Source organism: Mustela erminea, chromosome 6 (genome assembly GCF_009829155.1).
Source record: "Mustela erminea isolate mMusErm1 chromosome 6, mMusErm1.Pri, whole genome shotgun sequence".
NCBI lineage: Eukaryota > Metazoa > Chordata > Mammalia > Carnivora > Mustelidae > Mustela > Mustela erminea.
Window position 1 is genome coordinate 92,457,768 of NC_045619.1, and position 20,992 is coordinate 92,478,759.

The 20,992-nt window shown below is 44.0% G+C and overlaps 1 protein-coding gene across 1 annotated transcript; it reads left to right on the forward strand.

The window, feature by feature from the left end:
* Positions 1 to 1,873: 1,873 nt before the first annotated feature.
* Positions 1,874 to 20,982, forward strand: RAB5B (RAB5B, member RAS oncogene family). The gene is made up of 6 exons (XM_032348563.1): positions 1,874 to 1,975; positions 15,442 to 15,704; positions 16,802 to 16,953; positions 17,217 to 17,339; positions 17,896 to 17,989; positions 18,319 to 20,982. The coding sequence occupies exons 2-6, from the start codon at positions 15,542 to 15,544 to the stop codon at positions 18,432 to 18,434; spliced, it is 648 nt and encodes a 215-aa protein (XP_032204454.1). The 5' UTR covers positions 1,874 to 1,975; positions 15,442 to 15,541; the 3' UTR covers positions 18,435 to 20,982.
* Positions 20,983 to 20,992: the final 10 nt, after the last annotated feature.

Sequence of the window (20,992 nt, forward strand, 5' to 3'; positions counted from 1 at the left end):
AATAGACCAACCAGTTTATACCCTAGTTTTAGTGTTTCATCTCACCTAACAGTCTAGGAGACTCAAGACTTCCAGTCTCTGTAGCCCTGATGGGACTACAGTAGAAATGATTGCCCCTAGTCCCCCTATCTGTCCCTCCTATGGGCAAGAGGTGTTTAGGAAGCTCTAGGACAGGGACTGTGCTTTACCATGGCCTTATGAGGCAAGGAAAAGTTGTCTGAATGTTTCTCTTCCTTTTAAGATTCTTAGTTCTTAATGTCCTAGGTCCCATCTTCCTCTGAAGGCCAACCCCCACAGGAGTGGAAATTAGGGTTTAGACATCATTTTGAGAATGCTGACACGTTTTTAGGGCTGGGACTGAATGAGGGCATTGGGAAAATTTTTTTCTTTAAAAGAAGGATGAACAATTATATTTATATTTCATTCAGGTTATAGTAGTTTTTTAGGTAGGAATGGGTGGATGAGTTGCCATGTGCACCTTGGGATTTTGTAATGCAAATGTTTAAAAAAGAGTATTTTTCCTTTTTATGATTTTGTCTCTCTTCTCCCACCTCTTCAAGTGTTCTTGCTATTAACGTTATTTGTAATTTAGTTTGTAATCATTAAAAACAAAAGTTCCTAGTTTTATAGTTTATCACTTTCCTCCTTTAATTACATATTTATTTACTGAAAGAATGATGTGAGAGAGAGAATATGAATGTGTATATGTGATAGCTGGTTTCAGAGCTCCCCTTTTACTAATCTCTCTGTGCAGGGCTACCCACCTCACCCAGTTTAGCCACTTTTATGCAACTGGGATAGTGCTGAAAGTGGACAAAATGGGAACTGTTGCCCCCATTTTATTGCTGGGGAAACAGAAACCTACTTCACTTTCCCCACAAACCTGAATCATCCCCTGAAAACACACACACACACACACACACACACACACACACACACACCCCACATACATATACATTCAAGGTGGCAATTCCAGAATTTCAGAGACTTAGGAGGGCCTCAGGAGCAGCAGTGCGGCTGGTAGTGGGCTCCAATGGGAATTCGCCTGAACACTGAATTTCCCGGTAAGCTCGTCGTTTTTCTGTTTTATTGTACATCACAGTTTTCTAAAGATACTTTAATCACATTTACATACGACTCAGAATATATCAGTTGTCTGTATGAAAAATTATAATGGAGGGTGATAAAGTCTCCCCAAGCTACCACTTAACTGGAGTTGCCTCCGTCTCAATCCCACCGAAAAACATCTCAGACCGCCGGCACCGGCCACCCCAAAAACTCCTGTCCTCTGAGGCCCCACAAAAAAGAGGTCGCATCGACAAGAGTGCCACTTAAATTCCCAGGCTCTGGGTCCTTAGGTGAGATGTTTCTTTTTACGCCGTCAATTTGTCATAGAGGGCGGGGCGCCAGGGTCAGCCCCCGCCAAATCCGGGGGGAGGGGCGAAGGTCAGCAGCGGCCTTCCTAAGGCTTCTTTCAACCCCGCCTTGCCTGCCATTCAAGTTCCGAATCTTCCCAGTACTGGTTAAAGCTTCACTTGGACCCGCCTCCATCACTCACCTGATTAGATGTTTATGAGTCAAAAGGCGGAGTCATGAGGTTGTCGAGATATTATTGGTTGACATGTACGCCTGTCACCAGCGCACCGCCCCCGTCTCAGAAAGCTTGCTCTTTAATGGCCCCCCACCTCGTCCATCTTCAGAGTTTCCCTCTCTATATTGGTCTGGGGCCCCGCCTGTCCAGTCCCTCGCTCGTACTCGTTGGTGACCGCGCCGGAAGAGGCCCGCCTTTCTCCAGAAGATTGGCGGATTAGTGCACACATCGCCCACCCTTGATGGTAGGCGGGTAATCGTGCTATTGGCTGGGGCCCCCGCCCCAGGACGAGGAGGAGGAGGAGGGGCAGGAGGGTTTGGTTGAGCTGCAGCTGTTTGTCTGTTCGACACAGGCTTCGGCCCGACGGGGGAGACGGAGCCCCAGGTACTGCGCTGATGGAGCCCACAAGGGCAGGGGCGGAGGAGCCCGGGAGAGGAGAGCAGGCTGGCCTGAGAGCAGAGGCGGATCTGGGCCTCACCAAGGGGTCAGAGTGGCCCACTGGAGAGGGTAGCAGGGAGCCGGGCCCCGGCAGGCCCAATGGGGGCGCTGAGGAGGGGGTCGGGCGGGCTGGGAGCGCAAAGTTGGTGAGGCCCAGGAGGCGGCCAGGCTGTGTTGGCGGGCCAGGGGCTGGCGCGGGAGGCCCCGGGCTGTGTGAAGGCAGAGGCAGGCCTCATTGAGCAGCGCTGAAGAGGGAGGAGCTGGGGGAAAGGGACGGGGCCACGAGTGAGGTAAGGCCATTTGCCAGGAGGTGAGGAAGGGTCAAACCTGACGCCCGGGCTGCGAGGGTAGCCGGGGCTGGGGTTCTCGAAATGTCTAATTAGAAGGGCCTGAGAAGCCTTCCTAGTTGGGTAAGGGGCATTCTCTAAAGGGAAAGTGACAATTATAAAAATAACTAGGGTGCCCCTGAGTTGAGCCGAGAGCGATTTGGGTTCATTGAGTGAGAACGGAGGCAAAAGAGGAAAACTTTACTAATCTAAAAGACTAGTTAGTTGGAGAAGTGGCAGCAGGGCCTGGTATCAGTTAATGGGAGCTTCTGGGAATGCTCAAGGGTGGGCCAGAGGATCTGGGTCTTGGGGGACCCACTCTTTTGTTCTTTTAGTATTGAGATGTGGTAACCTGAAGTTTTTGGGTACTCCCGGGGTAGCTAATGAAGACAAAAGTTTAAAAAAAATTTTTTTTTCTGTGGCTGTTGAATGTTCCAAACTCAGCCCCTGCACTTTCTTTCCCTTGGTTTATGGTGCAGTCTCTGTTTCTTGTTACCAGCCTCAGCTGGGTTTGGGTGCAGTCCTGTGAAAGAGCTAAGAAGTTGGATTTCGGGGGTGTTTGTTTCTCACTTAATAATCTGGCCTATGGTGGATACTGTATCTCTGACCTAGAAGCAGGTAATCAGTGATTTTGTTATCCACATTTGAAAGGGGATTAGAGATCCCCAGCCACGATGAGATCTTCTGACGACAGTTGGTGAAACTTTTGTGGAACTTAGACTTGGGTATTTCCCAGGCAGGTAATGGTTAGGTGGAACCAAGCCTGGAAATGAGAGGTGATATCACTGAGGAAGGGATTTTAGGAAGAGTGAGAAATTCCATTCTAGAAAGTTGGCATCACCCCCTTTTCTTTGTGTACTTCTTCAGGAGCCCAGGTTTCTGTGCTGTTAAGGAAGTTGAATCAAATGCCTCAACAGTAAGGCATTTGAGGAAGGGGGTGAGTAGAGAAAAAGAAGATGGATGACTAAGGCATAGGAGTCCCCCCTCTCCATATATATATATATATATATATATATATTTTTTTTTTTTTTTTTTTTTTTTTTAATTTGAGAGAGAGAGATCACAAGAAGGCAGAGAGACAGGCTCCCTGCCCTGCAGAGAGCCTGATGCGGGACTCCATCCCAGGACCCTGAGATCGTGACCTGGGCGGAAGGCAGAGGCTTAACCCACTGAGCCACCCAGGTGCCCCTCCCTCATATATTTTTAATGGTCTGCTGACCTCTTTAGTCCCCCATAGATTGAAGCTTATTGGATTTTCCCTTATACTTCCTCCTTTTACCTTTTTTTTTTCCTTTTACCTTTTTATACAAACATGTTTTATAACTACATTTCTTCTTAATTACAAAGGTAATATGTACATATTTTTAAATATTCAGGCTGTACAGAAATGTAAAAAGTGTAAACCTTCCCACATATTCCTCCCTCATTACATCCAGAAAGGTCAAAGACTAGAGACAGATCAGACTAATCTCACTTTGCTTTAGGGGATATGCCACCAAAGGCAATTCTGTTTTCATGTTCTCACCAAACTCTGGTCTCTCATTCTTTCCAATATTCCCTTCTGGAATGATGCTCTATTATTTATTGTGCTCCTTTCACTGCTCATTTGTCTTCCTTCTATCAAAATCAACAAGCAGAAAGGTCTATCTAGGTTATCCCTCACCTTCTTAAAATTTAACATGGAGTGTCTTCCGTCCCGACCTGTGCACTGGACATCCTAGGAAATGCCCAAATAGATGGCCAATACTTTTTCTCTTTTATGGGCAGGAAAGGAAGATTAGGTAAATCATTTGTTTGGGAGAATTATTGGATCTCTGCTAACGTGAGGAATTTGAGACCTCTATCTTCTGGTTCATGGTCTCTGCATGTTCAGATTATATCACTGACCTTTCATTAACCTAAAAGATGATGGTTCTCCTAAAGGGCCTCTGGATCTGTCTTTCTGTAGTGATGTGAGAAAACTCTCAAGTTTCTCTGGATTTGAAATTGTTTTCCTCTACACCTCAGTACAGTTGGGACATTTCATTCTGCCACCTTATTAATTGAATTTGTCCTTACTGGCTTTAGAAACCTCTAGTTTGCCCAGCCTTTGTACAGTGCCCTCAGAAACTTTATGTACCTCAAGGAGTTTTTATTTTCCTTCTGCAAAGCAGTCCCAGAAAAAATTGTGTGTGTGTGTGTGTGTGTTAATCATCTCTATAGGTTTTGCCATTATTCTCTACATTCTTGTATACCTGTCCCTTTCTTATTTACTTTTTTTTTTTTTTTTTAAGTAGGCTCCATGCCCAGCAGGGTTGAACTCAATGACCTGAGATCAAGAGTCAGATGCTTGGGCGCCTGGGTGGCTCAGTCGGTTAAGAGGCTGACTTTGGCTCAGGTCATGATCCCAAGGTCCTAGGATGGAGTCCCGCATCGGGCTCCCTGCTCTTCGGAGAACGTGCTTCTCCCTCTCCCTCTGCCTGCCGCTCTGCCTACTTGTGCTCTCTATCTCTCTCAAAAAAAAAAAAGATGTTTAACCCGCTGAACCATCCAGGTGCCCCTCCACCTTCCTCTTAATCAAAGCCTGACTTCAAGAAACAGGCTTACACAGATCTAGAGTTAAAAACTGTATTTGGAGAAGAGGGCTGTCTCTCTTTCTTCAAGCCATACTTGACTACAAGTCATACCTTGTAACTCTTAGTTTGCTCGGGAGTAAGGATTGCTTTTCTGTAGTTTGCTTGTTTGTATGCATTGATACAAATTTGACTTCTAAGGAGACATAGGGTAGGAGAAGCAAGGGTATAGGCTGCTCCCTAATCTTAAAGCATTTCAGATTGGAAACCAAAGTGTAAGAGAATGAACTTAAAATAAGGAAATGCAACAGCCCTCTAGGAGGAAGAATAACTTAAAACCCTACACAATACGCTTCCACTTCCTAAGAGTGTTGTAGGAAAGATTTAGTCATTGAACAGTAACTGAGCTTAGTAAGGAGCCAACCAGGTGAACAAAGTGTGTGCAGATTTCTGGGCCAGATTGTGGCTGTGGTTTAGGGGCAGTGGGTACCTTTTCAGAATGTCCTCTAGCCCTCATAGTTTTGGGTTTTTTTAACTTGCGTTTCTCAAGCTCAGGAATTAATAGAGATAATGACCCAAAGTTTTTCAGCAATTTATATTAGCTGAAAACTCAGGGAACTTTGTTTTAAGCCACAGTTGCTTCAGTCTTAGGGTGGGAGGGCTGCATATGGGGTGTGATTAGGCCATCTGAGCATAGTAACGGGTGACAGGAAAAGCAGTTAGCCCATGTGAGTTGCAACAGTACTTTGTGGGCTGGGTCCCAAGAGGGCCCTGCATCCAAGGGAGATCACAAAGAGGCCAGGGAGAGAATTGGTTTTCTGAGGACTATTAAAAACATCCCCAAATGGAACTGAGTAAGAAACTATCCAGATGACACAGGGGAGGAATAGATGAAGGAGGGAAGTAGGACTGCTTTAGCCTTAATTTAGGGAACATTTAGTGAACACCTACTAGGGACCAGACATTGTGCTGTGCTCTGGAGAGTCAAAATGACATAGAAAAAATAGTTAACACTTCTTGAGAAGTTCATAGTTCAGCAGAACAGATACACACAATTAACTCATGTAATATAAGGACTGTGATAAAAGTATCATCTTAATGCTGTAGGACCCTAGAGGAAGCAGTGATGAATTCTGCTGGGGTGATAGGGTAATTATGCAATTTTACGGAGAAGGTGACATTTGAGCTTGGCCTTAAAAGATAAATTAGGAGTTTACTAGGCAGACAAAGTAAGGAAGGGCATTCCTATCTTTTCCAGGTCAATAATAAAGAGCTTGTACTACCATGCTGATAAGAGATAAGCATGCTTTTTACCTCTTGGGGAAATATAAGGGAGAGAGTGGGGAGAAGTGGAAGGACTCTCTCATTTAAGACTGCAACTTATTAGTTAATCTTGAATCAACACAATAAAAAAGACCTGAGCCAAGTAGTAGAACTCTCAGTTCAAGATTTTAGTGTTTTGGGGTCTAAACAAAGTTGAGAGTTGAAGGTATTTACTGGCTTTTGTCCTGTCGTCCCTAATCGGTAAAGCTTTTAGATTAGTCCCCAGGTCCACAGACTCCTGTAAAAATTACCACTCTTTCCCTATTACCTTCCATTAAATTATTTCCATTTCAACTGTCCTGGCAGGGTTGGTCAAGACCTTCTAGAGAGGCATAGTGTGAGTTCTTCTGTTAGAAGAATATGGAACTGGATTCTGGTTCTCAGGGAAGGCCTACCTTGTTTTTAATCCCAAAGGAAGTACTTACCTAAACTGAATAGAGGTAGAAACTAATCAGTTTAAACTCTTATTCCTGTCCTGGCATCCTCTCCAGAGCTCAGTTCAGAGTTAGCATCTCCTGCTTCCTTAAAAGGTATAGTGATACATTATTACTATCAAGAGTACATGACTAGGAGTACTTGCTAAAAGATTTAGCTGTCTGTATGATAACACCTGGCAAGTTGATTAATGTTTTTTAAAAGGTTTTATTTATTTATTCATGAGAGACAGAGAGAGGCAGAGGGAGAAGCAGGCTCCCAGAGGAGCTGGGAGTCCAAAGTGGAACTCATGACCTGAGCCAAAGGCAGGTGTTTAACCAACGGAGCCACCCAGGTGCCCCAAGTTGTTTAATGTTATTTGTAATAGCTGTCTATGTGGTAATACTTGGCAAGTTGATTAATATTATGTGCTTCAGTTTCCTTACCTGTAAAATACAGAGACTGGACTAGATCTCTAGACTGCCTCTTATCTGGGAAACTGACCTTTATGGGGCTGACATTTAAGTGTGGGCTAGACTCCAGTGCCTATATATCTGGAAGTTAGTCTCTGTTAGTAGGTAATAGACTTCTAAAGTCTTCATAATGTGGTTGGCATAGAGACTCAAAGATGCCAAGTGGAAGGGGGCCTGAAGAATAGTTTTGCTCTAGCTGGGACCAGCAAGCTAAGAAATCTTTCCTGTTCATACTTTCCTGAGCTGCTTAGAGGTGCTGCCCATGATAAAGAACTTGGCCCTTCATCCTCCGCCTTGCCCCTCCCCGGTGGGCTAATGCCATTGTCAGCCCTCAATCAGGAGGATTCTCCCTTGTTAATGGTCATTTTTGTGGAAGTTAAATCTGATTTTTTTTTTTTTTCTCTTACAAACTGAAAGCATTGAAGGGAAGAATAACTTCCTTGTCCTCCCTTTTTTTTTTTTTTTTGCCTCAGGTTTGAAGGTAATCATCACACCATTTGGCCAGGTGGCTGTGGTTTCTTTTTTGTCTTTGAATGGATGCCTATTGTCAACTCTTAGCAAAAAAAAAAAAAAAAAAATCACTAGAAATCATTTGTTTTTTTTTTTTTTTTAAGATTTTCTTTCTTTATTTGACAGAGAGAAAGTGAGAACAAGTAGGGGGAACAGCAGGCAGAAGGAGAGGAAGAAGCAGGCAGGGAGCGTGATGCGGGGCTCGATCCCAGGACCCTGGAATCATGAACTGAGCCAAGGCAGACACTTAACAGCTGAGCCACCCAGGTGCCCCAAATCATTTGAATCTTATGTATATTTCACTTCTGTACCCCTGATCTTTTGAGAGCCTGGCCATTGAGGCTTTGCATAAAAAACATGATACCCTATATACACATTGGGATTAAAGATTAAGGCACAATGATGGGCAGCCTATCAATTACTGTGAACAGGGAAGGTAAGACATTATTGAGGTGACACATTGGGGTAGGAAGTAGTTTTTTCTAATAATTCCTAATCTGTGACAACCCAAGGTTGCTTGGTAGCAAGAAAGTTTGCTGATTTTGTCTGGGCTCTGGCTTAATTTACTGTCTGGAGGGGGTGACGGATTTTGCAGCGTGAATGTGTCTGTGATTATTTCCCATCTCCACATTTCCCGTACTCCCTCCCGTTTTCCTAGGCCTAGAGCCATGTGTCTGCCTGTGAGAATTCAGTCCATGCAAACTCCCATGTTTTCTTATTGTAAAGTAGGAACATTGAGGCTTAGTGTTCTGCCCCTTGGATCACATGCTTTGAAATGGGTGAAAATATGAGCAAATAATTGGGGTGCCTGGCTGGTTCAGTGGGTAGAGCATATGAGTCTCTATCTCTGGGGTTGTGCGCTCAAGGTCCACCTTGGATGTAGCGCTTACTTTTAAAGAAAAGTGGAGGGGAGTGAGCAATTAAGTCAAAGAATCTAGTTAACTTTTCCTGTTGTGTCTTAGAGTATAGCATATATATGTCACCCGAAGGAAACTTGATCAGTTTATCATCTGTAGTTTTCTTCCCCTCTCTGGGGTCATCTGTTTTCTAAAGTGTAGCATTATGATGGCCTATCTTTTGTTACGAAACCGTGTATAGGAAGTGCCACATAAATATGTTTTAAAAAATAATTCCTCAGGGCCCCTCGGTGGCTCAGTGGGTTAAGCCTCTGCCTTCCGCCTAGGTCATGATCTCAGGGTCTTGGGATCAAGCCTCCTGCTGAGCAGAGAGCCTGCTTCTCTCTCTCTCTCTCTCTCTCTCTCTCTGCCTCTCTGCCTACTTGTGATCTGTCAAATAAATAAATAAAATCTTTAAAAATAATAATAATAATTCCTCACAGATTCTGAGATACTCTAAGAGAAAAAAATTTCCTAAATGTACTCAGAACTTTGGAATTGAATTCAGTTCTGTTCTTTGCTACTTTTTCTTACTCACCTCCCTCCACAAAGATCCTTACAGATAAGGAAACAGAAAGGCAAAGGGGGTAAGGAGCCTAAGATCACAGTGGCATATAACCGGCAAAGCAGAGAATAAAACTCAACCTAGCTTGATTCCAAAGCCCTTCCCAACACCACACAGGACTGCCCCTGTCTAGTTTGGCTTCCCATTTTCATAATTGCGTCATAACTTTAGTAGCAGGGTTGGAGAATCCTCTGACCCCTGGAGAGCTATATATTCAGCCCTCAGCTTAATTTCATCTAGAAATGCTGTAGTAACCATAGGCTATACCCTACCCCAAAACTAGACTTTTTCCCACCCTTATTAACCCATCTTTCATTGTCACTTCATCTCTCATTGTCACTCTCCAAAGCAGTGTTTTTTAAACTTTTTTTTTATCATGACTCATAATAAAACATTTCATATCATAATTCAGTGTGTACATAAAGTGAAACATTTTCACAGAGTGATTCTTACTATTTGCAGTAGACTTGTTATTTTTTATTCTGTTTCTTCTTTGCTTTTTCCCCCAAATGCATTCCACCAAGTGATTTCAGGGTCACTGTTGGTTTACAGTTCACAGTTTGAGAATGAAAAGAGCTAAAGAACTGTGTGACTAGTGGTTAAGAACCTAATTAAGGGGTGCCTGAGTGGCTCAGTTAAGCTTCCCACTCTTGATTTCAGCTTAGGTTGTGATCTCAGCTTTGTAGGATCGGGCCTGTGTTGGGAGTTGCTTGAGATGCTCTCTCTCTCTCTCCCTGCCCCTCCCCTGCTCCAATGTGCGCACGCACGTGCTCTCTCTCAAATAAATACATCTAAAGGAATAAATAAATAAAATAACCTATTTTTTTAAAAGATTTTATTTATTTATTTGACAGAGGTCACAAGTAGGCAGAGAGGCAGGCGGAGAGAGGAGGAAGCAGGCTCCCTGCCAAGCAGAGAGCCTGATTTGGGGCTCGATCCCAGGACCCTGAGATCATGACCTGAGCTGAAGGCAGAGGCTTAACCCACTGAGCCACCCAGGTGCCCCTAAAATAACCTATTTAACTGATTCTTGCAGTACTGATTCCCAGAATTTAGGATTTTGTGGGCCAACTAATTTATTTTTTTGTTAAAGGTTATATTTAGGGTACCTGGGTGGCTCAGTCCCTTGAGTGTCTGCCTTTAGTTCAGGTTGTGATCTCAGGGTCCAGGGATCTGGTCCCACATTTTGAGAATGAAAGCTAAAGAACTTTAACTAGTGGTTAGGAACCTAATTAAGGGGGGGGGCACCTTGGTGTCTCAGTTGGTTAAGCTTTCCACTCTTGATTTCAGCTCAGGCTATGATCTCAGCTTTGTAGAATCCAGCCTGTGTTGAGCTCCCCACTCAGTTGGGAGTCTGCTTCTTCCTCTGTCCCTGCCCACTCTTGCTCATGCTCCCTCTCTGTCACAAATTTGAATAAATGAAATCTTTTTAAAAATAAAGATTTTATTCATTTATTTGAGAGAGAGCAAGAGAGAGCAGGAGCAGTGGGGAGAGGGAGAAACAGGCTTCCCACTCAATCCCAGAACCCCGGTAGCATGACTTGAGCTGAAGGCAGACACTTAACTGACTGAGCCACCCAAGTGCCCTAATCTGTTTTTTTTTTTTTTTTTTTAAGATTATTTATTTATTTATTTGAGAGGCGGGGAGAGAGAGAGTAAAAAAAAAATACAAGCTGGGTAGGGGCAAAGGGAGAAGCAGACTCCCTGCTGAGCAGGGAGCCCGACACAGGCTCAGAACCAAAACCTTGGGACCACACAACCTGAGCCAAAGGCAGAGGTTTAACCAACTGAGTTACCCAAGTGCCCATGGACCAGCTAATTTAAATTTGAGAGTTTTTGCTTTCCCATAATATATGGGTATTTAGAAAGCTTACTACTGCCTATCAACACCATTATTTTTTAAAGCATTAAAAATTATTTAGAAAACTTTTAAATACATTTCCTAAAAAAATTAAAAATGCGTATTTACTGTTTTAAAAAAAAATTGTTTAGGGGCACCTTAGGTGGCTCAGTTAAGGGACTGCCTTCAGCTCAGGTCATGATCCTGGAGTCCCAGAATCAAGTCCCACATTGGGCTCCCTGCTCAGCTGGGAATCTGCTGCTCCCTCTGACCACCTCCACCCCCCTCCCCACAACTGCCAAGCCATGTTCTCTCTCTCCCTCTCTCAAATAAAATCTTAAAATAAATGAATAAATTAAATAAATAAAAATGGCGTAGAACGAAAAAAACTGAGTCCTTCACTTACTACCCTTATCAGTCCCACTCTTCTCAGAAGTAACCACTGTTAACAGATGAGTATGGATCCTTCCATACTGTTTTCTTTCTTTCTTTTTCTTCTTTTTTTTTTTTTTTTAGAGATTTTATTTATTTATTTGACAGACAGAGATCACAAGTAGGCAGAGAGGCAGGCAGAGAGAGAGAGAGAGAAGGAAGCAGGCTCCCTGCTGAGCAGAGATCCTGGGACCCTGGAATCATGACCTGAGCTGAAGGCAGAGGCTTTAACCCACTGAGCCACCCAGGCACCTCTCCATACTGTTTTGTTTTTGTTTTTTTTTTTAAGATTTTATTTATTTATTTGACAGAGAGAAATCACAAGCAGGCAGAGAGACAGGCAGAGAGAGGGGGAAGCTCCCTGCTGAGCAAAGAGCCCGATGGCGGGGCTCGATCCCAGGACCCTGGGATCATGACCTGAGATGAAGGCAGAGGCTTTAACCCACTGAGCCACCCAGGCGTCCCTCCATACTGTTTTCTATGCAGAATTTGGTTTTACGGAAATAGAAGCTAACAGGAGCTAACCATATGTTTTGTTCTACAATCTTTTTGTTTTGTTTTGTTTTGTTTTAAGATTCATTTATTTATTTGAGAGGGAGAGAATCTCAAGCAGGCTCCACACTGAGTTGGCAGCCCAACACAGGGCTCAATCCCACCACCCCAAGATCACCAACCCAGCCAAAATCAAGAGTCAGGCACTTAACCAACTGAGCTATCCAGGTGCTGGCCTCTCTACATCTTTTTTTAAAAATAGGTCTCAGAGATTTTTCCACATAATATATATATTTCCCTTTGAGAATTAATACTAAGTAAGTAAGAAGTTAGGGACGCCTGGGTGGCTCAGTCTGTTAAGCATTGGTCTTCAGCTCAGGTCATAATCCCAGGGTCCTGAGATGGAGTCCCACATCGGGCTCCTTGCTCAGCAGGGAGCCTACTTCTCTACCTGCTGCTCCCCCTGCTTGTGCTGTCTCTCTGACAAATGAAATCTTTAAAAAAAAAAAAAAAAAAAAAAAGAGGTTAGAAATCTTATTATAAAGAATATTCTTTTAACTTAGATAAATTTAGGGGCATCTGGGTAACCAACAATTGATCTCAACTTAGGTGTTGATCTCAGTGTCCTGGGTTCAAAGCCCTGTGTTGGCTCCATGCTGGATGTGGAGCCTACTGAAATTTTTTTTTTCTTGATTAAATTTAGTTTTTTATGAAAAATTTGCTGTATTTCTCTATTTTTTTAATCATTTCATCAGAAATCACTGAAAACTTCAGAAAATAGCCTGTGTATTTCTGGATTCTTAGGACTTACTGTCATGAGGTATATAAAATACCTAGTAGAATCAGAGTAATTTCTTACATTCCTCTGTCTTTTTTTTTTTTTTTTTAAAGATTTTATTTATTTATTTGAGAGAGAGACAGTGAGAGAGAACATGAGCAAGGAGAAGGTCAGAGGGAGAAGCAGACTCCGCATGGAGCTAGGAGCCCGATGTGGGACTCGATCCCAGGACTCCGGGATCATGACCTGAGCCGAAGGCAGTCGTCCAACCAACTGAGCCACCCAGGCGTCCCACATTCCTCTGTCTTAAGTTTACTTTGGGACTTTTCTGAGGTCTTGCTTCTCTCTTATTCCCCTGTGTACTTCCTCTTTACACTTGTTTTTTCTGTGTTTTTTCTCTACTTCTTATAAAGCCTGCCTTTTAGGAATATATTAGTTAAAATTAATATTGAGATATATTTTAGTATATTAAGTTGATCTTTTCTGTGAATCAGGGCCACTAACTAACAATATTTATTTTTTTAACACTATGCTAAACACATCTTTTCCTTAATCTTTACTGCTACTCTATGAGGTAGGTATTTTTTCTGTTTTATGAAGGTGGAAGGCAAGGCTCTGAAATTTCTTGATGTCATTAATAATGACTAGTAGCTTAATGTTCATTGAACTCTTGCCAAATACTTCAGTTATTTCTATTATTTAATTCTCACAACAGCCTTCTGAAGTGAGTGCTCATAAGGCTATTATCCTATTTTACAGATGCAATGAATGCACAAATAGATTTAGTAACTTGCCCAAAGCTTCACAGCTAGTAAGCAGAACCGTAAAATAAATCCAGGGAATTGGACTTCACAGTCTTTGTTCCTCTGCACTGTATGATTTTTTCTGTTTTCCTGTCTTTACTATCTTTCCTAGCTTTACTAGAATTACAGATTGTTACTAGAATCAACCTTGGAGAAAGAAGAGATTAATTGGAACAAAGTATAACCCAAGCAAAGCTTAGATTTTAGACAGAGGTTTTGTATGCGCTGATCATGCTCACTCCTTTGATGTCATAGTTCCCTTCCCCTCAGAGTCAGAATGGTGAAGTATATTCAGGTTCGGATGATTAGACTCTCAAAGTCTCAACCTCTCTCTGTCTCTTCCTCCACCACCAGCTTTCCAAGCCTCTTGAAAGGTAAAGGTAAAGAAGTTCAGTTTATTTTCATCAAATGTTTATTGCTTGAATTACCCTTACGGGGCGTCTGCGTGGCTCAGACCTAACCTAACCTAACCTAACCTAACCCGTTGGTTAGGCATCTGAGTCTTGATTTTGGCTCCGGTTGTGATTTCAGGGTCCTGGGATCAAGCCCCATGTCCACCTCTGCACTCAGCGCAGAGTCTGCTTAAGATTCTCTCTCCCTTTCCCTCTGCCCATCCAAACCCTGCCCCCCCAAAAAATAAATAATAAAAAAATTCTTTTTAAAAAAAAGAAAGAAAAAACTTATCCCTATATCATCCTCTGGAGACTCCTGTGTGTGTTTAGAAGGTACACCCTCTTTCTTTGCCTCTAATACGGAGGGCTGCAGCTGTTAGGCCCATTTAATGTGGGGTTATCTAATCCCCAGGCACCAGGAAGACAGCTGCAAATTGAGAGTAGGTGAGGCCTACGGATTTTTCAATTTGATATATTCTCAGACTTGGAGAGGTGGCAGGAGCAAAGTGAAAGAGTTGGTGCTGAATGTGGTCTGTTGGATGTCTGTCTTCTGGCAAATGGACCCTGGTTAGAGTTTCAGAAATGTCAAGAGGATTACTGGATTGTATGAAGGATATGGAACCAGAGGAACCCCTCTGCTCTTAGGGAGGGTGACTCATCCCACACCCCTAGAATAAATCTTTCATTTTGAAAGCTAGAAAAAAGATGGGAGCCAGGGGGGAGGCCAGTACCAGGATACTGGGGATCTAGGGTACATGGTACATTTGGGGGGTGCCTGGGTAGCTCAGTTAAGCATCTCACTCTTGATTTCAGCACAGGTCATGACCTCAGGGTTGGGAGCTGGAGCCCTCCTTAGGCTCCATGCTGGCTTGAAGCCTGCTTAAGATTTTCTCTCCTTCCTCCTCTGCCCCTCTTCCCCCTGAAAAAGGAAACAAGAAGTCTCAAAAGTTGATCGGTTTGCTGTTTTTTGAAGACCTGGGGTGAGCATCTGGCTCTTGATTTTGGCTCAGTTCATGATCCCATGACAGGGGTCATGGGATCGACCCCTGTGTCCTGCTCCAGATTCACTCCCTCCTCCCACTTGTGTTCTTTCTCTCTCAAATAAATAAATCTTAAAAAAAAAAAAAAAATGAAGACCTGGTGGGGAATTAATGGGAAATAAATGTATTTCACACAGTTTTCAGTCTCTCCATATCAGCTCCCTTGGCAAATGAGAATTATGTTGTATGGCAAACTCCACTTCAGATGCAATTGTTTTTGTTTTTTAAGATTTTGTTTATTTATTTATTTGAGAGAGAGAGAGAGAATCTGAGCAGGGAGCCTGCCACAGGGTCTGATCTCAGCACCCTGGTATTGTGACCTAAGCCGAAGATAGATGTTTAACCAAATGAGACACCCAGGCACCCCTAGGTGCAATTCTTATTTTATTGCTCCCCGTTATTACCACTGAGTGTCAGCTGCCTGGGACCCTCTCAGTGGGATAACCTTTTAATGGTGGATGATTTTAATTGTTAAGTCCTCATAAGAGCAAAGAAATGAAGAGATTTATCTTTTTTCTAAAACTGATTGCAGCTGCAATGTCCTTGTGTTTAATTTTACCCACTTTTTTCTTGCAGGACTGTTGAAGCCTGAAGTCCCCTCCCCTTTCCCCTTCCCCCCTTTGCCGCTTTGTGGCATCCCCCTCCCTCCACCCTTTCCCATTCTCATAATCTAGCCATGACTAGCAGAAGCACAGCCAGGCCCAATGGGCAGCCCCAGGCCAGCAAAATATGCCAGTTCAAATTGGTCCTGCTGGGTGAATCTGCAGTGGGGAAGTCTAGCCTGGTATTACGTTTTGTCAAAGGGCAGTTCCATGAGTACCAAGAAAGCACCATTGGAGGTGAGTACCTCAGGGAAAGAAGAGGGACAATGTTGAAGGGAGATGTAGGGACCTGACTATGGAGCTGGCCTTTTTAGCTGCTTGGAATGGAAATCCTTTATAAAGCAGGAAAAAAACCTGCCATAATGCCAAAAAGAAGGTGTATGTTTGCCCCTTGCTTCCTAGAAAGAAAATTAGAAAGGTTGATTGCACACCTAGAAAATCACTCATTTTTTAAAATCTCAGTTTGTCGTCTTCCCATGTTTTTCTTAAGTCATTTGAAGTTCAGTTGAGTGTCACCTTGAGCAGGGTTGGTTTGGAACAGTGATTCATAATAACAAATGTGTATCAAAATCACTTGGAGAACATTTTCATCCTGACATGCTTGGGCCCTACTCTAGATCTACTGATTAGTATTGGAAATAGAGTGAGGTTGGTGGAGGTATAGACAGGTGTGTTGGGAAAAGCTCCTTAGATGATTCTGATAAACATACCTGGTAAAAGAGAGGCTGGAACTAAATACAAAAGATAAAAGGCATCTGCCTTTCCCATCTTTACTACCTTCTACCTTCTGCTACCCCCAAAATAGGGCCCTAGTTCAGTAAAAGATCTTTTATGAGAACTTCCATGTTAACTCCTTCCCCGCTTTTACTAGTCACCTTGGAAATGTGGTGTTCTTGGACCAGCAGAAGATATATAAAAAAGTAACAGCCAAATAATATTGATAACTATGGGATCTGCCATCAGGCTGTAAAGTCTTCTAACTAATTATTAATGTGACCTTTATCTGAAGCCTATTTTCTGTCATCATCTCTTATTCCTCTATTTTGGTTAGAAGTGAGATGACTGGTATTGTCAGTTCTTCTCTCTAATCTTCATAGTTTGTGTGTCCTCATTCCTTAGGCAGAGAAGCTTCTGGCAGGAGGGTCTTAGCTGAAGGCAGTCTTAATCCTGGTTCTAGGACCTGTACACAAGGAGGGGAATGTAAAACCTTTTCCTTAGCTCAATGACTTGGGTGGTGACTGGTCTTAGAGAATGGAGATATTGTGAAGGGGGCTGGGATTTTCCCATTGATCCTCCAACTTACAACTTCTTCCCCTCCATTCTCTCATCCGTAGCGGCCTTCCTCACCCAGTCTGTTTGTCTAGATGACACAACAGTCAAGTTTGAGATCTGGGACACAGCTGGGCAGGAACGATACCATAGCTTGGCCCCCATGTACTACAGAGGTGCCCAAGCTGCCATTGTGGTTTATGACATTACTAATCAGGTAAGTGGGCTGAGAAGATTCTCCTGCTTTTATTTATAGGAATTAAATTAGGTGGGGAAGAGAAAACCAGGTCTTAGCAAAATAAAAATATAAATTGTACTTCCAAGTGCTGGTGAGACTGAGGTAATGAAGTATCAGACACAAGTGGTTTCAGTGAAGGAAGGCTGTCTAGGAGAGGTGAGTTTTGAGACTGGGTTTTGAAGATGATGGGCCTGGATTGGCAGTCTTTCCGGCCAACCTTTCTCTTCCTCATGTTTTTCTAGGAAACCTTCGCCCGAGCGAAGACATGGGTAAAGGAACTACAGCGACAGGCCAGTCCTAGCATCGTTATTGCCCTGGCGGGGAACAAAGCTGACCTGGCCAATAAGCGCATGGTGGAGTATGAAGTAAGATGGCCTGGAGAATCCCTCTGTAACACGCTCCCTCGGTGCTTGGGACCTTTCTTCCATAAACCTGCCCTCTCTGAAAACCTCACCTGAGGACATTTTATCATCTCATTTCCCAGTTCCACACCAAGTTAAATACAGCAACACTGTGACCCTAATGACAGCCAGGAGATTTTAGAGGAGACAGAAGTAAATTCCAGAGCAGAGGGGTAGGGAAGTACCAGGTATGGGGATACCAATGTGAAAACGGGAAAGAGGGAACAGTTGAATTTGAGGAAAGGGACTATTCACGTGTCACAGCCTAAAAGCCCCCAACCAACTTACATTCCTCATAATTAAGATTCCTGGCACCTGCTGGTTGGATTAAGCTGTCTAGACCACCAGTTATCCTTAAGGGAGTTGTCACCAAAATATGGGTCCAGGGCCAGCTGGCTCAGAGGGGCAGTTAAAGTGAGGGAACCTAGGATGTTGCCTAGCTCTGGTGCTACATGGGAGTGGAAAGGCAATACTTGTTCCTACCCTACATTCTGAGTACCAGTATACCCACCCCTTGCAGGAGGCCCAGGCATATGCAGATGACAACAGCTTATTGTTTATGGAGACTTCAGCCAAGACAGCTATGAACGTGAATGATCTCTTCCTGGCAATAGGTAAGGTCAGAACAACCTGGGGTCTTCGTCTTCGTCCCTTGCCTCTAGATAAGATCACTAACCCAAGTCATAAAGATGGAGGGGAGTGTCTCCTCTTGTGAAAACTTTAGGTATAGAAATATCTTAACTTTCCATTATGACCTCAATCCTTTGGCTGCAGCTTTAGCCACCCCCCCCCCCCATCTTCCACATAGTTACAGGTGAACCTTACCCTCTTCAAAACATTCTTTTAATCTTCCATATTTCCCCCTTCCCCATCCCCCACCCATAGTCCTTTGGAGGGATGACTAAAATCTACCATACTTTTTTCCTTCTCTTTTTATCTCTAGCTAAGAAGTTGCCAAAGAGTGAACCCCAGAATCTGGGGGGTGCAGCAGGCCGAAGCCGGGGTGTGGATCTTCATGAACAGTCCCAGCAGAACAAGAGCCAGTGTTGTAGCAACTGAGGGGGTGGCTAGCAGCAAACAAGTATGGAGCTAGCACGAGAGCTAAGAAATAACCTCCATCCCCACCCCTCAGCACACAGCCCCTACGGTAACAGCACACTGAGCCCTGGCTCCCAAGGGCTGCCTCCTGACAGCTCCGTCATGGCACTTTTTAACGCTTCAGCAACCAACACCAGGCAGCTGTTGCCACTGGCCTCCTTACCCCTACTCTGGGGCTTAGGGGTCAGATCCCCCAGGACTTACCTTCCAAAACAAACTTTCTTCACTTTGTATTATAGGTGCAAGACAGAGACCTACTTATCTTTCCTCCTCCTCCTCCTCCTCCTCCTCCTCATTTTTTCAGAAAACATTTTTTCGTCTTTGCCCTTTCCCTTTCTGCTTTTGGTCAGTCCCTGTTCTTGATCCCCTTTTCCTCCTCTCCCCAGGATGGAGAAGGTGATGAACCCAGGAACTGAGGAAGGAGATTTCCAGTTCAGTCACATTAAGGGCCCTGGGGGGAGAATAAGGCTCAGAGCAGGAGGGAGTAAGGAAACAGTTCCTTTTTTGGGAGAGGGGGGTTGGAGTTTCTCATATGAAAACACTGCAGTCTCCACGAGTTGGCCTTGTGGAGGGTGTTTATAGGTAGAGGTGAGAAATGGAAGGCAAGCTCTTGGGTACCGGATAGGAGTTGTGTTAGTTAACTGGGCAGAGGTGGAGGAGGTGGAGATGTAGTGTCACCTGTGGCTCTGGAACTGTTCCAAGGCCTAACTACCCCCTCACCCAGCCTCTTAGGTAGCTCCTCCCCCATAGTGGGGGAGACTCTGGACCCCAGAGTCCTCCAAAGAATCTTCACTGGTTGCCTGCATCTTTGGCTCTGCTGTGATCTAATTAGAGGAGGGACCAGTTTCTGATACCCATCCTCTGATTTATACATATGCATTTCCCCCCACCCCCGGCCTTTAGATGGCCTCAGCCCCAGCCACAATATTCCCCTGCAGTTTGCACTTTAATTGGTGGTAGTTCAGTTGGGATACTTGTTTTATGGGGGTTTTGATTGATTTACCTGCCCTCTCACCTTTTAATTAAATGGAACCCAAGGTAGTATATATATATGAGGTTTTGGGAGGGGCTGTAGAGAACAGGACCAGTGGCAGCTACTTAAGCCCTGTCTCCACTGCTTGCTTCCTCCAACTCTGATTCTTAACCTATATTCTTGCCAACCTAGCTCTCGAGTATAGGTTTGCCTTTCCTGGGGAATTAACTGAGCAACTGGAGAGCGGTCTCAGGATAGCCTAGGCCATGGTATGGGAGTAAAGAGGGGTCAGGCAAGAGGGAGGAGTTTTCTGTCCTTTCCCAAGGTTCATGTTCAATGATCCACCCATTACCATGTCTTTTCTACTTCCCTGTAAATAGGTATGATCTTTATTCTCACTGTACAGTCTGTTCTGTCCTCCACCTCCCATCAGGACCTTTATCTTTTTCCCTTTGTTAGTATGTTTGGTTTAGTCCCTCCATCCTTATCCTTATACCCACCCCCAGCCAGTGGTTTAATCCACATACCACTAGGGGCTAATACCACAGAGGCCTACTTGTGGCCCCCTCATACTGTAACACCTGTTCCTGTGGATAGGGAACAACTGGCACTGAAGGTCCGTCACAGCTGTCTCACATCACCAGGGAACGTGGGTCCTTTCTAAATCTCTAGCCACTCCTCACATCCCTCATCAGGTATTTTAGGATGTCTTTGGGAAGTCATCAAGGCAAGAGAGAACTCTGAACTCCTTGTTCCAACCCAGAGTTTTGGGAAAATTGGGGGAAGTAAGATAGGAAAGGTCACAGTGACCTAGGATTGGAACCTTTCTACCCTTTGATTTGCAGACTGCCTTCTGTCTCAGAGCAGCTGAAAAATCCTTGGAGCTGAGACTCTGAAGGACCCAGCTTAGGTTCTTCCACTTAGGACTCATTTCCCTTCCTTTTCCAGGGGCAGCCTTAGTTCCCGTGGCCCTGAAACACACATACATTTTCCCTTTCCTTTCCCAGCACCTACCAGCCTCCCAAAGCACCCAGTGCGTCCTTATAAGTGGAAGAACTAGGATAGCTCTCTTAGATTCCTTAGAAATGAAGGTTTTTTGGGTTTTTTGTTTGTTTGTTTCTCTCTGCATCTTTCCCCATGGAACAGGAGTGAAGTGTTTCATTGCCTTGGGGCTGGGAAACCATTTCTCCAGGCTTCTTCTCCCCTTCACAGCCCCCTGTGGAACAGGATTGGCCTTAGCTTCTGGGCCTATCTGCTGCCTTCCTTCTATTTCCTACTAGCTCCTCTGCTTTCCTTTGAGCTCTCTTGGGCTTGGGGATCTTAGTTTTTTATTTCCCAGCTCTTCATTTTTTTTCTTCTGATCAGTTCTTTTGAGGGTGGGGTATCCTTTTCTTTTCTTCTAAGAAAGCATTTGCCTTTTTCCCCTTTTCTTCCTCTCCCAACATAACAATCGTGGTAACAGAATGCGACTGCTGATTTACCGATGTATTTAATGTAAGTAAAAAAGGAAAAAAAAAAAAAGAAAAGAAAAGTGTATTGGAGTGTT

Bases quoted from the DNA above. Each gene is read 5' to 3' on its own strand.
- RAB5B (XM_032348563.1), top strand. From the start codon at position 15,542: ATGACTAGCAGAAGCACAGCCAGGCCCAATGGGCAGCCCCAGGCCAGC. The intron at 17,340-17,895 runs GTAAGATGGCCT...CACCCCTTGCAG, and splicing joins AGCGCATGGTGGAGTATGAA to GAGGCCCAGGCATATGCAGA. The intron at 17,990-18,318 runs GTAAGGTCAGAA...TTTTATCTCTAG, and splicing joins TGATCTCTTCCTGGCAATAG to CTAAGAAGTTGCCAAAGAGT.